We start from the raw sequence: 24,633 nt of genomic DNA, 5'->3' as shown, positions 1-24,633 counted from the left end.
AAGTCCAAGCGCTTTTTCGAAGGATTATCAAGCCCATTGCTCCTCAGTAAATGCAGTATCAGCTGTCCTCGAAGAGGAGGATCAATCTGACTCTATTGAGTACTTTTAAGGTTAGGTCCAAACTATATGAACGCGGCTTCCCGGCGAATTGTTAGCGGAAATTAAGGAAAGTATTTTAGAACAATCAGATATCATTGTAATGAGAGCTCGGATTCAACTTTTGAGAATATTTACGATGAGGAATCTCTCAAGACTAAGAGATTGGAGTACAGGAAAGCGCGGGTTCAACCACTCCAGGAGCCGCATACGACTTCTTTATCTCTTCAAACTATCTTTTCCCTACCTCCGCACGAAGATTGGCCGGAAACAAAACGTTAATATAGTATGCTTTCCAATGGAATCGACTCAGAACTCCCATTGTTGCAACCAGTTTACCATCAAAGGTGCCGAGATCGGTCCTAGTGATCTCATCATAGCGCTCGCTTCTTGTGCTCGCCGGACATCCAGCACCACTGAAAGCGTCGAGCTTTTATCCAGCAGCGCGCGGTAGAAGCCCAGCAGCTTGAGCGCTGGTTTTTCACGTACCTCGGCACTGGTAGGGTTCTGGATGTGTTCGAGTTTGCGTACCCAGGCGGCCAATTCGACTGGCTCCACCGCGTACTTCTTTTGGATGGCCGGAATCAGCGAAGACCACGGCACCGTCGACGGATTCGTCAGATGAAAGACGGCGCAAAGGTTCCCGGATATATTTTCGTGTCGTGTGTTGACAATCTCACCCATGATCGACGAGAGTGTGTCCTACATATCGCACAATCAGCATGGCTTTATTGATATTAATAGTCAGAAGTGGAAGATCCTAAGTCCTTACCACGGGGATCCAGTCAACTTCCATAGCTCCTAGGCGATTGGGGACTTGACCCAGCGCCTTTGACGTCGCGATGATGGACGGAAGCCATTCGTGCTGATTCCATTGCCCACTTGCGGTAGTCGGGCCTGCAATTTGTCCCACACGGTATATCGTTGTAGCGATGCGGCACCGTCGTGAGGCTTCCAAACAGATGCGCTCTGCAATATATTTAGATTCGCCGTATCCTTGTGGGAGAACCACTGCGCAATCTTCTATCGGGACTTCTGGGACCGATGGCGCCATGTCCGCAGTCCAAGCACCGACGGTACTGATGGAGGAAACAAAGTGGAGATGGGCGTTATGCTGGCTTTGGAGGCTGAAGTCAATGAACCGTCGAACGCCGCAAATGTGATCATGTTCGAAGGAGTCGACCAAGTGGTTGAAGTCAACTTTCCAGGCGTTGTGGACGATAGTGTCCACCGATTCCAGCAACTCTTGATATTTAGCCTCATCTAGACCGAAGCACGCTTCTCCGAAAGAGACTTCGAGGAATTCCAGCTTGTTATTCCAGTCTTCTTCCTCCACATGTAGGCCTTTCTCTTCAAAGCTTTGCTTCTGCCGCGATTCGGCGTCCGATCGTCGATTCAAGCAGTAAACTTTCGAGGCAAACGGGCTACAAAGAAAATTGAAGAGTAGGTATGTACCTAGTGAGCCCGTTGATCCAGTGAGAATCATGGTGGAGTGCGCCTCCTTGTTGCTCTGAAGGAAGTGCTCGTCTCGCAGGGGAAGATCGGCCGTGTACTTTTCCACAAGCCGCTGTATCTTCTCTCCTCGAGGGATGCCTGTCTGCTGCACGTTGTCTTCTAAAATAGCACGAACGACCCTCGATAACTGCTCCACGGTTGGGTTGACATAGATCGTCTGCGGAGTCATAAGCTCTGCTTGTACATCGGGTCGACGTAGGTGAATGCCCTCTTGTATCACCCTAGAGGCCTGGATAGTCAGAAGAGAGTCAAGCCCAGTGCTATAAAAATCCTGGTCAATCGAAACATCTGCTTTTCCGAGAATATGAGCCATGGTTTGGCGAACGTATCTGCGTACGCTGGCTTCGTCTAGGGTGTCAGGGAGGTAGTACTTCAACTCCTCCTCTGGACCAGCAGAGTAAATTGCGTTAATCTCTTTCTCGTAATCCCGGAGTACAGCTCGCCGCTGCGTTGTGCCCTTCGGAGTCCTCTTGAAAGGTTTCGTCTTTGAGGCAAGCCCGATCTTGCTTTTCATCACTCGTCCATGCGCGACGGCGGTCATATTTGCCGCTTGCACGGCTGGCCAGATCTCATCGATGAACCTCTTGGTTTCCTCCTTTGGCACGTCGAAGGTTGGCTCTATTAACAAGCTAGCCTGGAATCGGAATTCTCCAATGACTACCGCTTTCGAGACAAGCGGGTGTCCCTCCATGATAGTCTCCATCGTGACGGGGTTAAACTTCTCACCGTTGCTCAGAACGATGACGTCGTCTCCCCGGCTATAAAACTTCCAGAGACTTGGAATCGTGGGGTGTTGGGTGAAAATATCATTGGTTCGATAAACATCGATGTTGGGGAAGGTGTGGAAGATACCGTGGAAATCCCGAGACACCTGTCGCCGTAATACCATTTCGTATAAGTCATTTCCCGTGGCCTGCATCTCCGGTCCATATTCTGGGTGCCATTCGAAGTAATTCCAGTTACCTGGATCTTCTGGAACCATCGCTGGTATCCAGCCGGTCTCACTTGATCCGATCACGGACACTACATGCGTATACTTCCGTAGACGATCACCAGTCTCTGGCGCCATAGGAGCGCCCCCAAAGTAGACAGTTCGCAGCTCAGTTAGACAGGCAAGTGCCTCGTCGGAATGGCTGAGGTCTTCTAGCAGAGATGGCGGGTATATTGCCGTCGTCGGGCGACCCTTTCGCATCAGCTCGACCAAGAAGTCCACGGAGGGTGGCTTTTCAGGACCAATCAAAGCAGACGTCCCATGGAAGATAGATAACACCAACGGCACGAGTCCCATGATATGGAAGAATGGCGTCGTGGTTAACACAAGATCATGTTGGCCTAAGCGAGTAGGTACATTAGGCTGGCGACCTGGGGGCCATTGAAGCCGAGTGACCGCATCTATGGTACCGAAAAAGCCGTTTGTGAGATAGACCGGCTTAGGCATACCTATAGGAGGTCAAGCTTTAATGATAAACTGGCTGAAAGATGTGAGGGGCATACCGGTCGTTCCAGAGCTGTGGATGATACACGTCGTGTCACCGCTAGCCTCGGCGAATGATTTTGGGGATGGATAGGAGCGAAGCCCACTCTCATCACTGAGCATGGCCTTCATGGTGGGAACTTCAAATACATCGACTCCTGGAGATAGATTCTTGGTTCCCAGAACCCGGCTAAGTTGCCCTTCGCTGCAAAAGAACTTGGTACATTCCGTTGCCTTCAGGAGATGCGCATGAACTTCGTCAGAATTCCTCGTAGACGGAAAGAACGGCTAAATTTTCATCAGCAAAGTAGTTTAAAGCCCTTTCATAGTCTCCGTTACCTGAAAACCAAGCTTCTGGCATGCGAGAAGAAAGAAGCAATAGCGCACGTCGTTTTTCCCCATATACGCCAACGTCTCGCGGGAGCGCGCGGGCCCAATCGTGCTCTCCATCCACCCGCATAGCATGTTCACAGCCCGAGATACATCTTTGATTGACAGAGTCTGGAATCCATCGGATAGCTCTGCTCCCCGCGCGATGACTGCAAACCGTCTCTCAGCGTCTGTTTCGGCGACATCATCGACGACTTTTGAGAGTAGCCTTTTGCCTGCGTGCTCCATGGTGTTGTTGTGGGAAGGACTGCTGGTATAGAAAAAGATTGATGATTATAGAGAGATTGTACCGTCACACAAAGAAGGGAAGGCGCAAGAGGACCAATTTATAGTCCGTGCATCGGTATAGTGCCGAGAAACCCTACCTATGATCGTGGATGTCAGATCGAGACAGGCTGTGGTTAAACACTCGAGAGACTATTTGGCGCGATTCTACTTGATATGACTCCGATGGGCTAGGTATCACGCCCTTTTTGTAATAGACTCGTCAGGAGAGGCCCATCATTGATGCCTCGGAATCATAGGCGTCATGTGAAACAAACCGAAGCCCCTCAAGATTTCAAATCTAGACCTAATGGCTGGTCACCATTAGTAAACAATCGATTCGAGCGCATCTACCCGTAGATCACCGAGCACCGTTTGCCATTATAGGAAGAGCACGATATGAGAACCACTGGCTCTCTTCAGCCCCACTTTGGCTTTATTGGTCTCGCCCAATCATCGTCGAGTTTGGCGCGCTGATGCAGCATGCAGACCCACCGGGCAACCCTAAACCTCGAAACGTTTCCGGTATATGGTTAGTCTGGCCCGGCTAAACGGCCATGGCAGGGTTTCGCGGTATTAATCATGATGTTGACTAAGGCTATACAGTCTTGATGTCATCTTTTTATACTTTCTTTGAGCCACGTTTGCCAGTGCTTGTTATCTGCCTAATATTGGAAGGAATGACAAATGTAGCTGGTAACGCCGAGGTGACCGGCGGTTCGATGGATGCTCGTAGGAGAAGTGATAGAACCGGCGGGCGTGGGCGGCCGCGGAGTCGAGAAATGAGGGATGACACATGCAATGATATCGCCGACTCGGCGAAACGGCGCCACAGCAAGTTCCCGCCCGATTCGCCGGTCGGCGCAGCATAGTTGTTGTGATAGGAAATGATAAATGACCCATCAAATGATGTCGCTGGTTCGGCTAAACGGCTGCCCACCTTTTCGGATAGAGTATTCAACTAGATGAACTTACGTCCCCGCGGAGAAGTCCACACTTCGAGAATATCATGACTCTGGCGTCGCCCGGAACTTGTCCGTTTCTCGTTGTGATATAATCAATTGTTATCTTGTGTCTGTATTGAGCGTTAGGATTGGATGTTATATACTCAGGGATAGAGCACAAAATAACAAATATATAAAGACAGTCATCCACTTATCTCAAGCTCGTGTTTTGAAGCATATACGGGAAAAACAAGACTACACAGGAAGGATACGTTATCCTTCGATAATACTTACCCACATTATGGCCTTACATGACCAGCATCCTTCTCTTAATGATGTATTGCATAATACGGCTCCTCACCCTTATACTTTCAACTCTTTTACGGCCCATTTGTCTCGGAGGCATTGCCTTGAAATCCTTGAGTTCATCCTGGAGGCTAGGTGCTATAGGGATAGCTATGAAACTACTCCCTTAGCCGATGAATCGCTTATATCTTCTAATCGGCCCAAATCATGGATATTGCTTGAGCTCTGGCAACAGCTTCTGTCAACATATATCATCCCGGGATCACCACGAGAACTCAATCTGAGAAGCAACATACGATGTGGCTTGCTAGGACACCATAATCCAGAGAAACCTCCTGCTCCTACAGCACTTGATGCGGCCGAAAAGGAAATGCATGAGCTACTGTCACACTCCATTTTCCCGTCCTTCTTGAATGACTCAATATCGAATATCACAACTGGCCCAGACAGTCTACAGACGAATGTGACAGATAGTGTCAGCCCGACTGTGCTATCTCTATATAACAGCCAGGAGAAAACTAGCTCAGGGTTCAATCTAGATACCATGTGTGCAAATGACAAGGAGAGCTGCATTCATGTGAGGGAGCCTGAGGCTAGGTTCAGCAAGAGCAGCAAACCCCTTCTGCTTGGTTGTTTTTCGAAATCGTGGACATGCGCTTGGCACCAAAAACTGAAGAAAAAATGAGCAACTGGTGAATTTTGGTATAATTGCTTTGGTGTACACTGTTAGTGAGACGACTTTTGACATATAACGGTTGTTGCCACTTTTAAACAAGGCGAATGGTAGCGAACTGTCTGACAGTACTATTTGCCTCTCTTTGTCTGAGTTACTATGCCCGGATTCACTGTTCTCGGTACCACTCATTACACCGCCTCGATGTCCTTCCCGTTCTACTTTTGGATAAAATTCGAGATGCTCAGATTTCTGGAGATATCGTAACTGTGCCAAAGCTAAGACTCATAGCTTCCTCTCATTTTCCTTTTTGAAAACTCTGTAACTCATATAGACATCTATAATACACTGAATTCATTTCTCGATGGTAAGATAGGCTCTTAGGAGCTGCGCACTGGACCAACCACTGTGATAGCCCACTAAGCTGGTCTTCATTCTAACTTGAAGCCCTGTGGTGTAAAGGAGTCACTCAACGATCAAGTGCGTGCCTAGACCGACCGCGGTGATCTTATCTATCCAAGTGTCGATATTTCCAATGCTTTTTTCTTCCATAGTCTCATATCGGAGAAACAAAAAAGGAACGAATCAAATTTAAGGAGAAGAACGAAAGAAACCCTCGTCCATCACCTATCGATGGCTTCTATCGTCTGAAGGTGGTATAGATAAGATATAGTGTAAACGTTGCGAGCGGCCTAGACCGCCCGATAGACAGTCAGCACAGAAATATATCCTAACGCATACCGAGGATACTACGGGACTCCCTCCTGAGTCTAAGTGTCCGGCTCAATGATCGATCAAGAACCTCGAAACTTATCCAAAGTACAGCTACTGGAAAATTTGAATCCCGACCCCAAGAAATCTTTTTTACCGCTCTTATTATCGACAAAGACTTTTATTGCTTATAATCCGGAATTCGACAGTAGTTGGCAAATCTACTCGAATAGAGATCTATAGGGTTCAGGCAATTCTCCGAACGACTCCTCGCTGCGAAATCCATTCACGGCTGGCGCCTGGCGGTCGCTGTACAAGGCCTCTACCACTAAATCAGCCTCCAAGTGTTTCAACCGGGGGAGTCGATTCTTGAACTGCTGAAGTTCACCTTGGCCGACTTTAGCGCGATCCAAAAATTTAACTTTCTCAAGACTAGGAAAGCGGGCCTACATGGCATTTTCATCAGCATAAAGACAGGAACGGTGTGAGAGCAATTATAAAAACCCACGGTGATCAAGTCAAACAGCACCTGACATTCTCCTTGAAAAACAAAGTAACACTCCGCATGACCGTCAAATCGAGGGTCGATATAGAGAGTGGTCAGCAGCGGGGCATGAAAAATAGGAACCTCCACTCTGAGGGTTGCCAACAGGTCATGCCACACCAAGGTATTATTAGCTTTAGTGTGTTAATTTTCATTAGCGAACATGTATCCCTATGATACACCTATGCGCATAGGAAATACGCTTTCATGAGCTAGGGGTGATACAGGTCATATAGTATATCCCAGGGGCTCTAATGATCCCTAACGAAATCTTTTGTACTTTTTATCCAGTACAGTATCGCTCAGCATTGGGTCGGGGTAGATTCACACACTCTCTCTATAATAGCTAGGCTTTAAAAACCATGCCTAATCCGTCCGACTCCACAAAGCCATTTTTATAGTACAGTCTCCGCCCAGCCTCGTCCGCTAGCAAGGATATGTAGGGCTTGCCGTCTGAAGGAGCTTCTTTGTGGATTTTCTGTAGTAGGGTCTTCAAAGTCACATCTCCGAGGCCCTTCCTCTGGTGGTCTGGATGGACAGCCATGTCGGCGATATGGAAATACCAGCCACCGTCTCCAATAATCCTACCCATACCGACTGGCTGTGGATCTCCATTTGGCACGTTGAACGTGATGTAGCAGCCGAACCAGCTTCCCGAGGGGATGGCAACCGCCTGTGACGGTGTCTTAGGAGAAAGCCCAGCCGCGGACCGAAGGTCTAGATATTGAGGGACTGGTGGGTAGCCAGTGTGAAGAGTATATCCGGAAGGAAGGTCCGAGACTTGACTAGATCCCATTTTGAGAGAAAAATCAAGTGAAGATCGTAGAAAGTAAAGCGTCTAGGAAAACGGTCGAGATGACGGCAGCGTGCGTGATGAAAGGAGCAAAGTAAGCAGCGTTTTCCTATTTCGCTAGACTTCTCAATTTGAGTTATTTGCACAGAACATTCCATGAGATTCCATATCATATATGGCCCAGACAACATTTTCCAACTTGTTTCCAATTTTGACAGTGGGGTTTCAGGGGAAGTAACTAAATTAAGACTAGTGTATTTCAGCGAGGTTGGAAGACAATCTATGAGTGGATGCGGGGGAATCCGTTTTCGAATGCAACAGTAAAACTCTCGTAGTTGAGACGTTTTGTTTCTCCTTGCTTTCTGTTGTGCTTTATAACCCCACACAATGGAGTAACAAGCAGATCACATTGTCCACATACCACTCGGCGAAAATTTACCGCATCGGGAGATTTTCGCCAACTTGTCGATCAGCACTAGTGTAGATGCAAGTCGCGGAATAATAATCCAAGACGAATCGGTTTCTTGGCCTTGTTGGGCAATTCCTCAATAATCGTTAAATAGTCGAATTTCCACTTGGATAGGAAGAAATATATACTCTCTCAAGTCTAGGTGCAAGGCCAAGAAGCAACCCGAATTTGGCTTTCGCAATGCCTCTTTTCATCTATAATCCCCTAAGCCTTTTCGACGACCGAATTTCCAAGTCAAATACTGCACATCATGAGCTTTGGCGCTCAGTTCAGTTCCACAGCTTTGCGCTGGAGCTCGACGACCTGGTCATGTTGTCTCTGCTTGCAATTTTTGTCTCCTTGTGGACAAGCCATGGTACTCTCTGGCCGAGAACTCAAAAGGGACATCACCTCTACTTCGTCTCTCCTCAATTGCAAGAAGAGATTTTTCTAAACATCGGCCGCGGACCGAAGGAAGTTATTACTCGACAGATCAACGACCGCATGACTGAGCTTGGGAAGAGTATCATCGTTTTTTGGGGCTCTCAAAGTGGCAGGGGGGAGCGCCTGGCCAACAACTTTGTCCGAGAGTGCACCACACGCTTCAATTTGCCCGCAATTTCAGCCAGTTTGGACCTTTTTGATTACGATCAGCTTGCAGAGCTAAGCGAAGGACGATTAGTTGGATTTATACTTGCAACCTATGGGGAAGGTGATCCGACAGACAACGCCTCTGGCCTATACGAATACCTTCGAAGAATCGAAAAGAATCAGACCCTACCGCTGTCGCATCTTGAATATTTCTGCTTCGGCCTGGGAAATTCCAAGTACCAGTTTTATAATCGGTTTGTCGATCTCGTCGATGAGACGCTCACTCATTGCGGTGCCCAGCGAATTGCACCCGTTGGCAAGATCGATGAGGCTAAACAATCTGAAGACAACTGGCTAAACTGGAAGGATCAAACGATGGCGACCCTGGCAGAGCGCTTTGATTCTGCAGAGTGCGTTGACCAAAAATGGCCAGTCTTCGATTTGGTAAACCTGAACGACGGTTGGCCTAGCAGAACGGTTCTGAGCCACGTTGCAGAGACATCAACAGCGACGACGAACTCGAAAAAGCAGCAGAATCTCGTGCGAGTGAGTCGGTCAGTCCAGTTGTCTGGCTCAGGATGTTCCCAGAAGACGCAAGATGCCATCCGAACCTATTTGCATATTGAGCTAGACACAAGGATAAGCAACCAGAAAATCGGATATGAGACTGGCGACCACGTTGCGATATGGCCTGTCAATCCAAACAGTGAAGTGGCTCTGCTTGCGAGCGTCTTTGGATGGGACAAAAAGTCCTTGAAGACTACCCTTGACATTAGACCTCGTAATCCAACCACGAGTGGAAACGACGCCATTCCCATACCGACACCTACCACACGAGAAGCTATACTACAGTACCAGCTCGATATCTGTGGCCCAGTGAGCTCAGAAGTTTTGGATTTGCTTGCTACGCACAGCCCGAGCGCCGATGTCACATCGTACCTTGACCGCTGCCGATTTGACCCCGAAAGCCGCTTAGACATCTCCACCCAACATCTTACATGCGGTCAGCTCATGAAATGTGCAGCTCCTGGGGTAACATGGACTGAAGATGTCTTTTCCGCTTTGCTTTCGATATTGCCCAAACTCCGCCCTCGATATTTCTCCATTGCATCTTCGCCCCTGGTGGACCCAGAGTGCATCGCTATCACCGCTGGACTGGTCGAAACACCCACCTCACAAGCTGATCGGCCGTTTGTTGGCTTGACGACGGGATATTTGTATGCTTTGCACGGACAAAAAAATCAAATCAACAATATCAACAGACTACGATCTCAATACAACTTCGATGGACCAAGAAATATTCTAAACGGCTATAAGTTGTTCGCACACGTACAAAAGTCGAAGTTCAGGCTTCCAGCCAAGACGGAGACACCGATCCTCATGATTGCGGCTGGAAGTGGCATTGCGCCATTCAGAGGATTTGTCCAAGAACGTATGGCCCTTTCAAGACGGGGAGAGTCGGTTGGCAGGATGATACTTTTCTATGGATCCCGATCGAAGGAGGACTGTCTTTACTCAGATGTATGGTCCGAGGCCGAGAACATGGGGATTATGGAGACGCATTTCGTTTTCTCGGCTCAAATGGTTGATGGGAGAAAGATTTATGTGCAGCACAAGCTGCTTGAACATGCAGAAATCGCGAGGGAAGTGATTGGAAATGGCAATGGGTCGATCTATATTTGTGGTAGTGCTGATATGGCCAATGCCGTGAAGACTAGCCTTCGGATATTGCTTTGCGACAGCGAGGATATCGAGCAGTTGAAAGGATCCAAACGGCTTCAGGAGGATATTTGGTAGGGATTTGCTATACTATGTTCTTGTCATTTCCAATATTACGCAAATGCATGTCTTCCTTATTCATGGCTTTTTTTCGACATGTGCAGGGACGATGAGTACTGTCCGAATAGGTTGTTCTTGTAGATATTCGAATACAGTATCACAGAACCTCTCCTCCCGATCCGAGAATACTGCACTGCGGAAGCCTCTGTGGCGTGGAAAATTGACTCGAGTTATCAAGGAGGGACAATCCCTCAGAGCGGGGGGAGTATTGTGGTAAAACGATTCGAAGCCCATTTGGCCACACCATACAGGTCAAAAAAAGGTGAATCGAATAGACACGGGAACTGTACCCAAGTGATCGGCAAATCTTGGGATCAGACCTACTCTACTTTTAGTGCCGGAGATTTCCTTGTCAATGACTACTTACCTTATTAGGAATAATTTCGGCGATTCGAGTGGGTTCTCCCCCACCATTTTGTACCATAAAACATATCAGAGCGGGGAATGATGATGGAACGTTAATAAGGAAACACTTCAGTCATCAAGAATTGCATAGTGTAGTGGGAGAATCAGCGGCGGTACTCGAGCATTGAGAATGTGCAGCAAAACAATGTGAGCCCCGAACACTCAATGTGAAACCGCCATGGCTAATCCACCCTGAAGGTACAAATTCTGCCCAACCCTTCCAGGAATCAAGCATATGCGATTTGGAGTAGCGAAGTCGTAATTTCAGAGTTCGGGAGAAACCCCTAAGCACTCCATCCAAGGTCCTTTTGATTTCGCCCATGTTTCCTCCAAGCGTGTGCAGTCGACTTGACTGGGCCACTTCGTATTATGACTAAATTCAGTCAAGAAATTGAGCAAACGTTGTTGCTCATCCCGACCAGAAAGAAATCGGCCACACCATGCCATTAGATGGCTACCGTTGAGGTTGGTACCTACATTGGTCATGTTCGACATACAGAGTCCACATAGTAGGCGAGTCGGGGTAACAATTGCGGTCTGGTAGGTTGAAAGATATGGTTAGAGTGTAGAGCAGTGGGGAGACGGCAGGTATCAAACCCTTTATGAACTAACGTACTTCAATGTACCGGTGCATATCGTGCACACTCTTACTCGCCCAGTCATCGGGGAAATATACTGCCAACATGACTTTTGCTGCATAGTAGAACTGCCAAGCAACCACTTTGTTCCGTCAGAATACTGGAACAGCGCTAAGCAAGAACGATGAGGGAAAGCACTCACCATGCCATGGAGCAAAGTAGCGAATATCCGGAAACGGCTCATTATCATTCTCACGGATGCACCAAGGTCGGAAAGAAGAAGGTAAGTGCGCTCTCCATTTACCAATGAGATCCTTCAGACTCTTCGAATCAGCTGTAGGGTGCTGTCGCACACGGTCCCAACATAGTGAGCCAACTCTGACTAGAAGAAAAGTCATACGATTCGTCCACACTCCATCCGTCGGCGCGGGAACTGTCATGTCTTCGTCACAGAGACTGAGGTGAGTCAAGTCAAATGGACATGGCTGCTCTTGGAGAAACGAAATGCGAATGCTCTCTCGCAGATAGGTCCAGAAGCACGAGGTCGAAAGGTTGGATTCCACAGGCGACCAGTCCGTACCATCCAAAAAGAGGGATGCAGCACCCTGCAGGTGGCGCTGGGTGTCGCTGCTGAGCTCCAAGAATTGTTCCGACATTCGTAGGATGACAACGGTAGCTAGCAGGGCCCCATTGGAGGAGTTTGCTTTTTCTGACGAAAGTGAAGGAATCATTAAACTCACGACACGATCACTGTAGTATTGTTCGACTTCTTTCTCGACCAGGCCTAACAAATACATAAGATGAGAAGCACAAGCAAGACAGGCGGCGAGCAGCAGTGGATCACCGAGAGCAAGCTGGGGTACGTATGAATGAAAGAACCCTCCCGGAGATCCAATGTCAATCTATACGGCATTAGTCGAGTGGTTGTTATGGACGTTTTGCTATCCATACCCAGTGTCCGGCGCGCTCCGTATAGAAAGCGAAAACCTTGCAGTCAATTTCTTCGGTCAAGGTTCGTACAGAGTCTCCGGACGTTTGATAGGACGTTGCTGTGTTCGGGGAGACATGTTCAATTGGGTGTGATAAGTCAATGGAGGTGCTCGACCCGTTGATATCATAACCGGAATCGCTCGGAGCTGCACCAACGGGCGCAAACCCAAGAGGAGAAAGGATGAATGAAGGAGGTATGGATGGTTTTGGTGTCAGTGCGATACCGTCCATCGGTAGTGACGACGATGAAAACCGACGAGTATCCTCGGCGGACGGGACAGGACTCACCACCGAGGATTGATGTGGAAAGCCGCTCGGTAATGTCCTCGCTGGGCCAGCCCTAACAAGAGAAGGGGCATGTGTGGTGTCGCTGGCGCCAGAAACAGCCCCTGGATCGTTGTCGTTTGCTGGAGGCGTTCGCGCAGATTCTACCTCTCGTTGCCGCACATTTGTTGTTGCCAATGACGACGAGTAGCGACTCTGCCGAAACCGAAGACGTTTTGAAGCATACTCGCAAACCGTCGGGTATTTGAGATTTCGGCAACTGTTGCAAGTGGGTGTACCCCTATCACACTTCACGTGTCTTTCCTGGCATCGTAGACATCCAGGGGCCCGTTTGCGGGTGGGCATGGTGGTTCGAATGTATCGCCAAGTAACAGGGAGCGTCAGTTCCTTTCTTTTTGGTCTTTTGAGGAGGGATTCATGGCCCGGGGAACACATTCATGGCCTAGGGAACGATGCTTAGTGATCCAGTTCTTAGATCTTTATTTTCCGCCTTCCCCGCGTTCTAGAAGACATGATCCCTGTCCTTCCCAAAACTATGTATAAACTTGGCGTTCTTGCTTTGCGAATAGCCAAGTCTCGACCTTTCCATCCTACGGAGAGGCAGAATTAGCCACGATGAACCTACGCACAACTTTATCTTATGCTTTCGCTGGGGAAAAAACGGCCAAAGCGGGGTTTCAGTTTCCGGCAGTCAGGACCCCGTGCACCCCAGTGGGTTTGTATGCCACGCCTTTCCTTTTGTGGCGAATTTTCGCCGACGGAGTCGAATGTCTCTCGTAGGCGAGGTTTTCTCGAGATTTATTTAAACTACTGGGAGTTCCCCGGATTTGTTGCGAAGATAATTTGATAAGCTCGCCTTTCATCACTGTCTACAAAGACCCTTTCTGGAATGGAAAAAATCATGGAAAACGGCGTCAGGTCTACGGAGGAGCGATCGATTTCTTCCGCGAAGAAATCCGACGAGGCCAGTGCAGAACATATCGACAGCCCCCAGCTCACTAATGTACCGGATGCCACCAAGGAATCAGAGCTCCTAGAGGTGATCAAAATCGAACATCGCCAGGACGTTCTAAACTTCGTTCATGAACTCGAGGCGGAGATACAGCGAAGTGAAGAGGCCAATGGCTCTCGTCGGCGCTCGGATACATTCCAGTTATCATTCAAGAATCCCAAGTACTTCACCTGGGTAATGGCTGCCTTCGCATCTATGGGAGGGCTACTGTTCGGTCTGGATCAATCACTCATCAGCGGCGCAAATCTCTTTATGCCAACCGCTCTGGGATTATCCGTGCAACAGGTAGGACTCGTCAATAGTTCGATGCCTCTCGGCGCGGTGGCTGGTGCTTTCCTGCTCATTCCTGCCAATGAATATCTCGGTCGTCGACGAGCGATCATTCTGGCCACCATTCTGTATACTATCGGGGCGGCTCTGGAAGCTGGCGCTATCAGTTACCCTATGATGATCGTGGGCCGTTTGATTCTTGGCTTTGGCGTCGGCATCGAGACAGGTACGGTGCCGGTGTATGTGGCAGAATGTGTGGAGCGTCAATTCCGGGGAAACCTGGTTTCACTTTACCAATTCAATATTGCGCTGGGAGAAGTCTTCGGTTACGTCGTAGCCGCGATCTTCCTAAAAGTGGAAGGGAATTGGCGGTATATGCTTGGCTCATCCATTGTGTTCTCGACTCTGATGCTCATTGGGTATGTACTCGATCAATGCGAAGAGACAATCTATCAGACTAAAATATCACAGCATGCTTCTTCTAACCGAAAGCCCCCGTTACCTGCTGCATCAGTCTCGACTCATCGATGCCTACCGCGTCTGGAAGCGCATTCGCGGTGTCGAATCCTTCGACTCGCAAGCCGAATTCTACTTGATGAAAATAACAGCTGACGCTGAAGGGCGCGAGTTGCGAGCTAAACGTGCGACTGTGAAATTTGTCTGGTTCGATTTCATCACGTAAGTGTCCCAACCACCACCCATACCGGGCATGGCTGATTGTGAAAGTGTCCCTCGCTGCCGTCGCGCTATCGTTTATGCGAATATTATGATTCTATTGGGCCAATTCGTCGGCATAAATGGCCTTATGTACTACATGGGTATCCTGATGCAGCAGATCGGGCTCAATCCCGCGAACAGCACGTACATGTCCATGGTTGGCGGCGGCTCTCTACTCATCGGTACCATTCCCGCGATCTTCAACATGGAGCGCTTCGGCCGTCGCTTCTGGGCCATCACCATGCTTCCTGGCTGCTTCGTCGGCCTCGTTCTGATCGGCTGCAGCTATCTATTCAATGTCAACACGAACGTCCAAGCGGCAGAAGGGTTATACTTATGCGGCCTGATTATATACATGCTCTGCTATGGATCCTACGCCTGTCTCACCTGGGTTATCCCATCTGACGTGTATCCGACGTACCTTCGCAGCTACGGCATGGCGACGTCGGATGCAATGGTATTCCTGGGCTCGTTCATAATTACTTATAATTTCAGCGCCATGCAAGACGCGATGACTAAAACCGGGCTCACCCTGGGTTTCTTCGGCGGGATCAGTGTTCTGGGCTGGTTTTACCAGGTCCTGTTCATGCCGGAGGTCAAGGACATGACGCTCGAGGAAGTTGGAGTGGTATTCTCCAAGCCTACGGGGCAGCTTGTGAAGGAGAATCTGACTAACAGTATCCGAACCACGTCTCTCCTGTTACATGGTCAATTCCGAGAAGCGGTTTTGGGACCACAACGATCAGAAAGCCAACAGGACAAAGCGTCAGGGGTACCTCGCTTTCTGTGAAACGATCCCGTCAGTTGAGACGATATCTCCAAATGACAGTCCCCCGGGGAAACCCCCACTGTACATCAATCCTCGGTCTCCATTACATAATGACGATGTAATGATGGTAATAAGAATACGCGCTAGTACCACTAATGCCGATCTGGGTGGAGCGAAACAATAGTAAGAATGCGGGGTGCAGCGTTAGGATTGGGTGATGTCAACATGCTCGTGTGATCCGGGGGAGCCGACCGAAGGGGGACAATGAGGGTATATTTCTCAGGGTCGAGAACCAGAGAGCGTGGGTGATGATTAATTCGGAAAGCCATCATTCGTAGAAATGAAAGGGGATGATAATAATATAATACGCAGAGGCCGTAGAGGTATGTCCGGCCAGAAGTAACTATGCAGCGCCGCCCAACATGACATCCTTGACTTCCCCCGCCAGTATCACTGGTCACCTGCCAGTCACCTGCTCTCTCCCCCCTCTTCTCGCACACATCTCTCCCTTCCTTCCGCTTCTTCTTCTTCTTCCTCATTCATCATCATCACCATCCCACTCTATCCATCTGGTGAGCTCCTTCTCCCACCCCATCTCCAATCATCATCTCCCTTCCCTTCTAACATCCCTCTTCCCCTTCCCAGTCTCATCTACATCTACTGTTCACCCATCATGTCTGTGCCTCTCACCAAGGTCGACTCTGCCATCGCTGGCTTGTCCATAGACGACAAAGCCCCCAAACCCTCTGAGAAAGAAGTCAAGAAGACGCATAAGCGCACCCCATCCAAATCAGGCGAAGTCTGGAACATCAACGACCTGGGTAAGTCTCCATCACCCCCTTCCATCCATCCTTCCTTTCATCATCGCTCATCATCGCTCTTTATCCAGAGGAGCAAAAGATCGAGCTGTCACTCCCAATTGAGACACAAAAGACTGGGTGGTAAGTCATTGGCCTGTCGTGTTCACATCATATATCATCTGACTCCCCCCGCCAGGAAACTCAACACCTCACCAAATACCGTCGAGGACCGGGATATCCTCAAACTGCACCTCGTCAACCCGCCAGTCAAGAAGATTGACTTGCACTTCCCCCTAGGCCTGGAGGTCACTGCCCGGAATTTGAAGGGTGTCACAATCAAGGACGCATTAGACGCCATCCACAAACAATTCAAGAAGAAGGTAAGCGGACTTGCTGATCATCCAAAACAAGGCTGACCTCTCCAGGCGGACGACGAGCTGGAGAAGCCCTACCTCGCTGGCTTCGAGTGGGACAAGGAGGAGTCCTGGACACGGCTAATTGTGCACCAGAAGAAAGAAAACTCGGGGGCACAACCCAGCAGTAAGAAGTCCAAAAAGAAGAATAAGGAAGAGGCATAGATCGATGCGACCGCAGCGATTCCGGTGCCATCGCACCGCGCCCTATCCTGTCTTCTCGCGGGGTTTCCCCGATGATGCCCGGATCTGATTAGGGAGTCCACCCAACAACTCCCCATTCACATGAAATGGTCTTTTTTTGCGACTGCTGCTTTTATTCTTCCCCTCTCTATCCCTCCACGGCTCGGGGTCCCGGTCGGCTGCTCTGCGTTCATTGTTGTTCTCTTCTCTTCTGCTTTTGGGATCTAGAAGCAAGAATAAAGAGGTCGCGGGTGAATTGATTTGTACTTTGTTTTCTTTGATCTCTTTCTGTCGTTTCAGTGACCCGACTGGCTCGAGGAAACCTGCGCTCCTTCGCGGAGTCTCTCTGTATGTATCTGCCATGGGTCGATCTGGGTTCGGCGGGCCTATCCCCCGGACTGTTCATTCTTTATCGCCCAGTGGTGATCACAACAATCCACTAATTTTCCATGGGGAATTGGTTCGGCACGTCGACCGTAGTTGGCACCGAGTAGACTTGACGTTGGCGATGGATGCGCCAAGAATAGATCTGTATCCACACCGGCCCACAACCCGCTCGCTAGTCGGTCAGGATGCACTAGTCGAGGAGCGTGTTTTCTTCGAATATTCCAATCTTCTTCTGGAGAAAGCGGTGGCTGCTGATCTTGCAAAAAAGAGTGGATTTTTGTAGCCTTTTCTCAGTGGATGCTTGTCTGTCTCTCCGCCGTGAAGATTCGACATGGAAGCTCCCGCACACACAACAGCGTAAATATACACCCCACACCGCTACTACGTTTTGTAATAATGAATTCATTCAGACACTGCTCCTGTAAGAACTAAATGAAGGCCTCTTTCACACTTGGCCGATTCAAGGAAGTATTACTATGTCGCTCTTTATCCCACCATGTCCACCCTATCTCCATGAGATGATAGTAGCAAGAGAAGAAGCAGTTAAATAAGGTGAACCGGTCACTAGCGATTTCTGGTAACATGCACGGGACTAGATGTAACAATGGGTATTCCTGAAGTTTTGCGGTTCAATGCGAGACCCCAATAGTCATTCTTCTAATTAAGTGAGATCGTCCGTGTGTGTGTCCATCCAGACAATTTTTCTGTGAGCGTCGAGGGAGCCCTTCTGTTTACCTAGCTCCGTCCGGGAGCAACCTTGCAAAGGTTTTGTCTAGGTACCATGCTGGCAGACACACTTCAAGTATAAAAATTGTAAGATAGGGCTATTTCAAGTAGTGCTCGGTAGGTCTCTAGAATTGAGCCTCGTTCGATCCAATGTCTCCCACAGTCACTGCCAATCCTCACTTAGATAAACGATTTGCAATCTGTTTCACAGGGCAGACACGCGTAGAATAGATGGTTGTAGCCTTGACAGTGTGGATTATTGCATAACGCTGCTAAAACCTATAGCCTCGGGCTTGGTGAGAGTACCATTTTTTTTTTGAAGGCATCGATTGTGCTAATTCCGCCGTCACTCATGGCAATTAACTTCTAGTAATTACTATCTATTAAGAGTTCAATCAAGTGTTAAATAACTCTGTCCTGATGTACAACGTTCTCAAGATTTAGCCGTCATGCACTCCGAGTACACTAAAATATCTATCCACGGTATGTGTCATCGGGCCGGCCAACTCCACTTTTGGTCATGCGCGCTCACTTTTTTCTTTTTCCTCTTCTCTTCAGTTGAAAGGTCAGACGACCTCATAACTCCTGCCGTGACTATCCTATATACATGTCCTCTTTTATAGGGTGTGTTCCCGTCGCGCAGAGTTTTCGCACAACCACAAACACCCCGCCACCACCGAAATGGCCGCAGATCATCCACCCCGGGACGACCCTGGTCTCTCCAATGACAACGCCCGGATACCAGTCCCGACACCCTATACCGACCAGGACCCAGATCATCCAGACCTACCCCTGCCTGTAGAACATCCAGACAACGACAACACCCATGACGAAGACGAGGCCCAGGCCGCAGCTTCACGACCCCGCCATGCCTGGCAAGCTCGAAGTCGGAACCTCTGGCTCCGATACAAAGGCATGGTCCTTGTGCTCCTGGCTCAGATGTTTGGGGCCTCGATGAATGTCATGACGCAGGTGCTGGAGATCCATAGCTCTATGCATCCATTTCAGGTACGTGTGTAGCTTTTTTTTTTTTTTTTAAACAATAGTGATTGCTCATTTTCTGCATCTATAGGTCCTCTTTGCCCGCATGTCTATCACGGCGGTAGCAAGCTACGCGTATATGTTCTATATGCGCATCCCGCATCCGCTGGGCACCCGAGACGTGCTGGGCTGGCTGCTCCTGCGCGCCGTCTGCGGGTTCACGGGTGTGTACGGCCTGTACTACTCCGTGCAGTACCTGCCCCTGTCCGAGGCGACGGTGATTACCTTCCTAGCGCCCATCATGACCTGCTACGCATGCTCGTGGAAGATCCCCGGGGAGACATTCTCGCGGCGGCAGCAGCTGGCAGCGGTGGTCTCGCTCGCGGGAGTGGTCTTGATCGCACGCCCGTTCAGCAAGCGCTCGTCATCAGGCGACAGCGAGAACCCGGACGCGGCGGACTCGTACCACCATATTCTGGCGACGGCGGTTGCCTCGGTAGGCGTGATTGGCGCGGCGGGTGCCTACACTTCGATCCGCCTGATCGGAAAACGGGCACACCCGCTGGTGTCGGTGACCTATTTCTCGACGGTGACGACGGTGATCTCGCTGGTCGCGATGGCATTCGTCCCGGGGATCCCGTTTCGGTTCCCCAGCACCAAGACGGAGTGGGGACTGCTGGGCGGGCTGGGGGTGTGTGGGTTCCTGCTGCAGTTTCTGTTGACAGCGGGACTGGCGTATGTACCGCCAGCCTCGGTGGCTCCCAAGGCCGGGCAGGGGGCACGGGCTACGTCGATGGTGTACACGCAGATGCTGTTCGCGCTGTTCTACGACAAGGTGGTCTGGGGCACCACGCCCAAGCCGATCAGCATCGTCGGGTCTGGCTTAATTCTGTGCTGCGCAGTCTATGTGGCCGTGGCGCAGGAGCCTCGTGCAAAATCATCAGTCGATCGCGCCGATCCGCGGGAGGAGGGGTTGTTCAAGGACGCCGCTGACGAGGAATGTGCCGGCCCTTGAGCGGATAGTGAGCGAACATTGAGTGTGGCCAATAACAGCCCCGGATTATGAGACAGTATGTACAGTAGTAGGTACAGTAGTGAGTGCCTAGCTCCGACTATATCCAGTCTAGCCCTAGCGGAGCACTCTGCTCCTCTAGCAAATGTCGTCATAGCGTTGCAGTCCGCGCCGACAACTCCCGATCAGCTTCACCGGATAAGGGATTTTCACATTTGCCTCGCCCCATATAACATGTCCACTTTCCCCCCCGCATTTATCCCGGGGTAATTATCTAGGACTGGGGATGGGATTGACATTGACATCTACCTCATTCGACTGCCATTGCTTCACTTTATCATTGCTTATTTGAGCTTATCCTGAGACTCTGTTTTTTTTTTTTCCCATACACAATTTTCCATACACAATGCGCCACTTCGACGCCTGGGTCGTTCGCGACCCCTACTCCATCTACCACTACTATCCCACCGGCCGCCGCTGGCAAGATGCCGTCCGCGCCCTGATCCAAGAACGCCAGATCTGCGCCCCCGCCATCGAATCCCACGACGACGCCCCGATCGACCTAGCCGGCCCCATGGCCGCACAGGGATCCAGCAACCTACTCCAGCGCATGCCCCCCGAGATCCGCCAGATGATCTGGGGTTACGTCTTCGGCGACGGCGCGGTGCATCTCGTGCAACTCAAGGGCAAGATCCGGCACGTGCGGTGCGAGCACGCCACGCCCTCCATCACACAGCATCGCCACTGCTGCCCGCGCACCCCGGCCCGCTGGCGCGAGTACTCCGGCCGCGAGTCCGGCCACTCCGACGGCCTCCTCTACCCCCACACCCACGAGCAACTGCCCTCGTCCCTCTCAGACAGCGGCGCCGCCCTCCTGCGCACCTGCCGCGCCATCTACGCCGAGACCGCCGACCAGCTCTACACCAACGCCGTCTTCGACGTCGACGACCTGCACACCTTCGTCGCCTTCGCCCGCGCCGTGGGGCCGCGCCGGCTGCGCGGCATCCGCCGCCTAACGGTGCAGTGGACGCCCGTCTGGAAACCGCTCGCGGGAGAGTGCCACGCCCGCTCGATCTACGCACACACGCACTCGGACGCGCTGTGGACGCAGTTCTGGGCGCGCGTCGCCTCCCTGCCCAACCTGCGCGAGCTGCGGCTCTCGCTGGACCTGGGCCGGTTCACGGGGACGATCTCCGGCGGCGGTGCGGTCGTGGTAGCCGGCCAGCGGCTGCCGCTTGCGGTGGCGGAGCCGTGGCTCGTGCCGCTGCTCAGCGTGCGAGGGCTGCAGCAGTTTGATCTGGCGGTGACGGCGCGCTGTGATCCTGCTGCGAAGGGGCTCATCGAGCCGGATTTGTGTCGCGATGCCGTGGATCTGAGGGATCAGTTGCGCGCGGTGCTTTGTTCAAAGCCTGGCCAGGCTGTTCCACTTGTCAAGGGGCTGGGGGTGCCGGACATGTGCGCGCTGGATGATTTGAGGACGCAGACGCCGAGGAGGGCGAGGCCGAGGTTGGCGATTATGGCGGCCGCCTGAGATTTTTTTTCGTTCTTTTGTTTGGTGTTTTGTTGTTCGTGATACCCACTCCTGCTGCTCATTTTCATGAGAAAGAAGATAGAAAGACAAGACAAGAGAGGATAGACTGATTAGAAATACATTATATCTTGATCCTCAACTGTGACTTTCTAAGTTTACTTTCAAATTGTATAAGTTTTATGGTAGTGCACAGAAGATATACGGTCTATTGCATCGTTTTCTGCATAATAATAAGGTGGCATTGAACCCGAGATGAACTGTCGAGAGCCCGCACAGTCTATATCCGTAATGAAACCCAATAAATATCCCAGCCAAGTAGAAAAGCGTTTCCACAAATTCTCTTGAGAGCCGGTCCCAGCGCATGTCCACAGTCGCGACTTTTGTGTCAATCAATCAACAATACAAAACAGAAATGAAGAAGGGAATAGGACGACAAAGATGAAATGAGAGAAGAAAGCAGAAGAGGCGGGAAGGAGACGGGACTTCAATTTGAGATGGAGCATTAGGGAAAAGAGGATGGGATCAGAGCAGCGAGACGAAAACACCGGTGCGCCAGACATAGGAAAGAGAAAAACCAGTCCTAGCAATGTTGACGGAAGTAAAACAAGATCAGAATGCAAGTGACAGAAAGGAAAACAATATGCAGGATCAGATTGTGTTATCTACTGCGACGTAGAGACTCCGGTGCCACCAGTGCGGCCGCGGAGTTCTTCTTCGAAGCCGTTGGGCTCAGAGTCTCCGTCATCTTCGTCCATCGGCGAGTGAGGGTGACTCACGGGTTCCTGAAGCGATTGGCGGCTGCGCATCATCTGCTAAATCGTTAGATATGACATGCCAAGAAAAAATTTTGGAGAAAAAAGAAAACATACCCATGTTCGCACGCCCCCAATCAAACCCAGGCTGTACCCCGTCGCGAAGTCCTCGTTCCGCGGGGAGCCCATCGGGCTATCTGGACGGTTGAGGGTTTCCACGCGCGAGAGATGAGACTTGCTGCCGCCCGTGGGACTAGTGAGAGGACCACGGCCATTGCCAAAGTCCATGCTAGTGCGTGCACTGGGCGCGGGGCTGCCGGGCCGGCTGTTCTGCCAGATCTGACGCAATTCGCGGCCCAGTTCCTGGCCGGTCGTGGTCCAGTTGGTGCGGATGTTGTCGCGAATCTCTGTCACATGGCGTTTGATCTCGAGCTCGTTCTTCTTCAGCCACGAGACGTTCAGTTCTTGACGGGATGCACCGCGCTTGAACTGGCGGGAGATGTACTGGTCATAGTCTCGGACGATGCTGGTGTACGTTAGACAAGTTGGAGGGCAGTAGAAACGCAAAAAACATACCGAGTGATGATGCCTGTGGTGCTGACTCCCTCCGTTCTCTGGGTCACCAGGAACTTGCCCTGGGCCTTGATAGGCTCGTAGATATCATCACCCTCAGCTGCCTCGTAGGGCAGGTCATCGTGCGCGACGTAGTCGATCTTGTGCTCGGACAGGAATTCCGGCGTCACAACCCAGGGGCAGTTGGGAATCACCTCATCCACCCATTTGCAATGCCGGAGGGTCTCGGCACGCTCTGCACCGCTGAGAACGGTCAGACCCTTGCGCATGTGTGTCTCCCCGTCGCCCGTGACACCGACAATGAGGAAAACATCTGGGAAAGCCTTCTTCGCCTGTTCCAATTGTCTCATATGACTAGAAACCATCCAGTTAGCATCGCCGGCAACCACAATTTTCGCATCCGATAAGAGAAAAAAAAGGCTTACCCCAGATGAAACAGATCAAACACTCCATCCGCGTACACCCGGACCGGCCGACCCGTTGGCGGCGGGTTGGTATGGTATCCCACAGGGTCCTGCAGTCCGCCACGCAGCGGCGGTGCGATGGCCTCCTGCTCAGGCATCTTGATGTGCAGCCCGGGCCGAGCTCTCGGCTGGCTCTCAATGTCACTGCTGGCCACGGTGGTCTCTGACGGCTCGCCGGGGTCTTCCTTGTGAATCTGGGCGTCGCCGTTGGGCATCACAGTCGAAGCAGAGTGGAGACTCGCGTCGCCAGAGCTCTTGCGGGCACGTTTCGATGGCTGCACCGCGTCCCCCGTCGTCGAGGATTGCTGTTTCTTGTGTTTGGTCCCCATGGTCGTCGGAGGGGGAACATTGCCTGGGCCGGTGGAATCCTCACCACCTTCTTCCCCGGACGCGTCGCGCGAGGAGGGTTGCAGCTCGGTCGCCGATGAATGAGACTTTCCCTGGGCGGGCGTGTGTTGTGAGCCGCTGCGCTTGCGCTTGGCGGAGGGAGACGGAGGAGACGGCATGGCTGGACGGTGGGCGCACCGAGAGGAGGGGTTCAAAATAAGATGGAAAGATTGGCCCGGGGGTCACAAGATGGGGGGATTCCTCCGGGGTAGGAGGAAAGGAACGATAACAGGAAAAGGAGAGAGACGGCCTTGGAAAATAATATGACGAGTGTCAGGAATCAATAAGTGGGTATTCCCGGGTTAGATTGCGGGTAATTTTCACTCCGGGGCCCAGCGCTTGGGAGGGTTAGTTACATTACAGGGGGCCAGATTGTGGGTGGGTGTGTTTTCCTCTCTGCAAATTGCACTTGTTTGCATCCCTCAGTCGACACGTGCTCTACACTCCCATCCCTCCCAGCTCCACGGCGGAAAATCCACTTCTACCATCCCCCATGAGGCGGGCCAATTGTACCGGGCGTGTCGTGGAAGGAGAGTGGGTGGTTCGTCAATAGCGGGCATTTTCTGCGGTATCTCGTGTGTTGTGACGGCATAAAAGAAGAAAGATAAGAAAACACATGATGCCCTCTCTGCTCCCGGCGCAGTGCTCTTCAACTACCCCCATGGATGGACATTCCCGACTCTTCCCTCCACCGCAGCCTCCGTCCTTCCCCCCCTTCTCACACTCGAACAGTAATCCCACATCTCCTCGAAGCAAAAGAAAAGAAAAAGAAAAAGGGCATGGTTCGTAGAATCAGGGTAGCGGGGGTCG

At 51.0% G+C, this 24,633-nt stretch overlaps 7 protein-coding genes across 7 annotated transcripts; 5 read left to right on the top strand and 2 right to left on the bottom strand.

Moving 5' to 3' along the window:
- Positions 1 to 405: 405 nt before the first annotated feature.
- On the bottom strand, positions 406 to 3,703 carry PFLUO_LOCUS7805 (putative NRPS-like protein biosynthetic cluster; the record flags this gene model as incomplete). Its single annotated transcript, XM_073785478.1, has 4 exons — positions 406 to 798; positions 869 to 3,051; positions 3,106 to 3,373; positions 3,425 to 3,703. 4 exons carry the CDS (start codon positions 3,701 to 3,703, stop codon positions 406 to 408), a joined length of 3,123 nt encoding a protein of 1,040 aa, XP_073641829.1.
- Positions 3,704 to 8,359: 4,656 nt separating this feature from the next.
- On the top strand, positions 8,360 to 10,546 carry PFLUO_LOCUS7804 (uncharacterized protein; the record flags this gene model as incomplete). The annotated part of the gene is made up of 1 exon (XM_073785476.1): positions 8,360 to 10,546. The coding sequence occupies one exon, from the start codon at positions 8,360 to 8,362 to the stop codon at positions 10,544 to 10,546; it is 2,187 nt and encodes a 728-aa protein (XP_073641828.1).
- A 3,201-nt stretch (positions 10,547 to 13,747) lies between these two features.
- PFLUO_LOCUS7803 (fructose symporter) lies at positions 13,748 to 15,635 on the top strand (the record flags this gene model as incomplete). Its single annotated transcript, XM_073785475.1, has 3 exons — positions 13,748 to 14,547; positions 14,600 to 14,806; positions 14,855 to 15,635. 3 exons carry the CDS (start codon positions 13,748 to 13,750, stop codon positions 15,633 to 15,635), a joined length of 1,788 nt encoding a protein of 595 aa, XP_073641827.1.
- Positions 15,636 to 16,287: 652 nt separating this feature from the next.
- Positions 16,288 to 16,992, top strand: PFLUO_LOCUS7802 (uncharacterized protein; the record flags this gene model as incomplete). The annotated part of the gene is made up of 4 exons (XM_073785474.1): positions 16,288 to 16,435; positions 16,504 to 16,555; positions 16,611 to 16,794; positions 16,840 to 16,992. The coding sequence occupies 4 exons, from the start codon at positions 16,288 to 16,290 to the stop codon at positions 16,990 to 16,992; spliced, it is 537 nt and encodes a 178-aa protein (XP_073641826.1).
- A 1,812-nt stretch (positions 16,993 to 18,804) lies between these two features.
- On the top strand, positions 18,805 to 20,119 carry PFLUO_LOCUS7801 (uncharacterized protein; the record flags this gene model as incomplete). The annotated part of the gene is made up of 2 exons (XM_073785473.1): positions 18,805 to 19,131; positions 19,196 to 20,119. 2 exons carry the CDS (start codon positions 18,805 to 18,807, stop codon positions 20,117 to 20,119), a joined length of 1,251 nt encoding a protein of 416 aa, XP_073641825.1.
- A 403-nt stretch (positions 20,120 to 20,522) lies between these two features.
- On the top strand, positions 20,523 to 21,647 carry PFLUO_LOCUS7800 (uncharacterized protein; the record flags this gene model as incomplete). The annotated part of the gene is made up of 1 exon (XM_073785472.1): positions 20,523 to 21,647. One exon carries the CDS (start codon positions 20,523 to 20,525, stop codon positions 21,645 to 21,647), a length of 1,125 nt encoding a protein of 374 aa, XP_073641824.1.
- A 662-nt stretch (positions 21,648 to 22,309) lies between these two features.
- On the bottom strand, positions 22,310 to 23,942 carry PFLUO_LOCUS7799 (choline-phosphate cytidylyltransferase; the record flags this gene model as incomplete). Its single annotated transcript, XM_073785471.1, has 4 exons — positions 22,310 to 22,456; positions 22,517 to 22,925; positions 22,976 to 23,326; positions 23,398 to 23,942. 4 exons carry the CDS (start codon positions 23,940 to 23,942, stop codon positions 22,310 to 22,312), a joined length of 1,452 nt encoding a protein of 483 aa, XP_073641823.1.
- Positions 23,943 to 24,633: the final 691 nt, after the last annotated feature.

Source organism: Penicillium psychrofluorescens (assembly GCF_964197705.1).
Source record: "Penicillium psychrofluorescens genome assembly, chromosome: 5".
Taxonomy (NCBI): Eukaryota; Fungi; Ascomycota; class Eurotiomycetes; order Eurotiales; family Aspergillaceae; genus Penicillium; species Penicillium psychrofluorescens.
The sequence above is the reverse complement of the archived record's forward strand: the minus strand, read 5'-3'. Positions and strand labels throughout refer to the sequence as shown.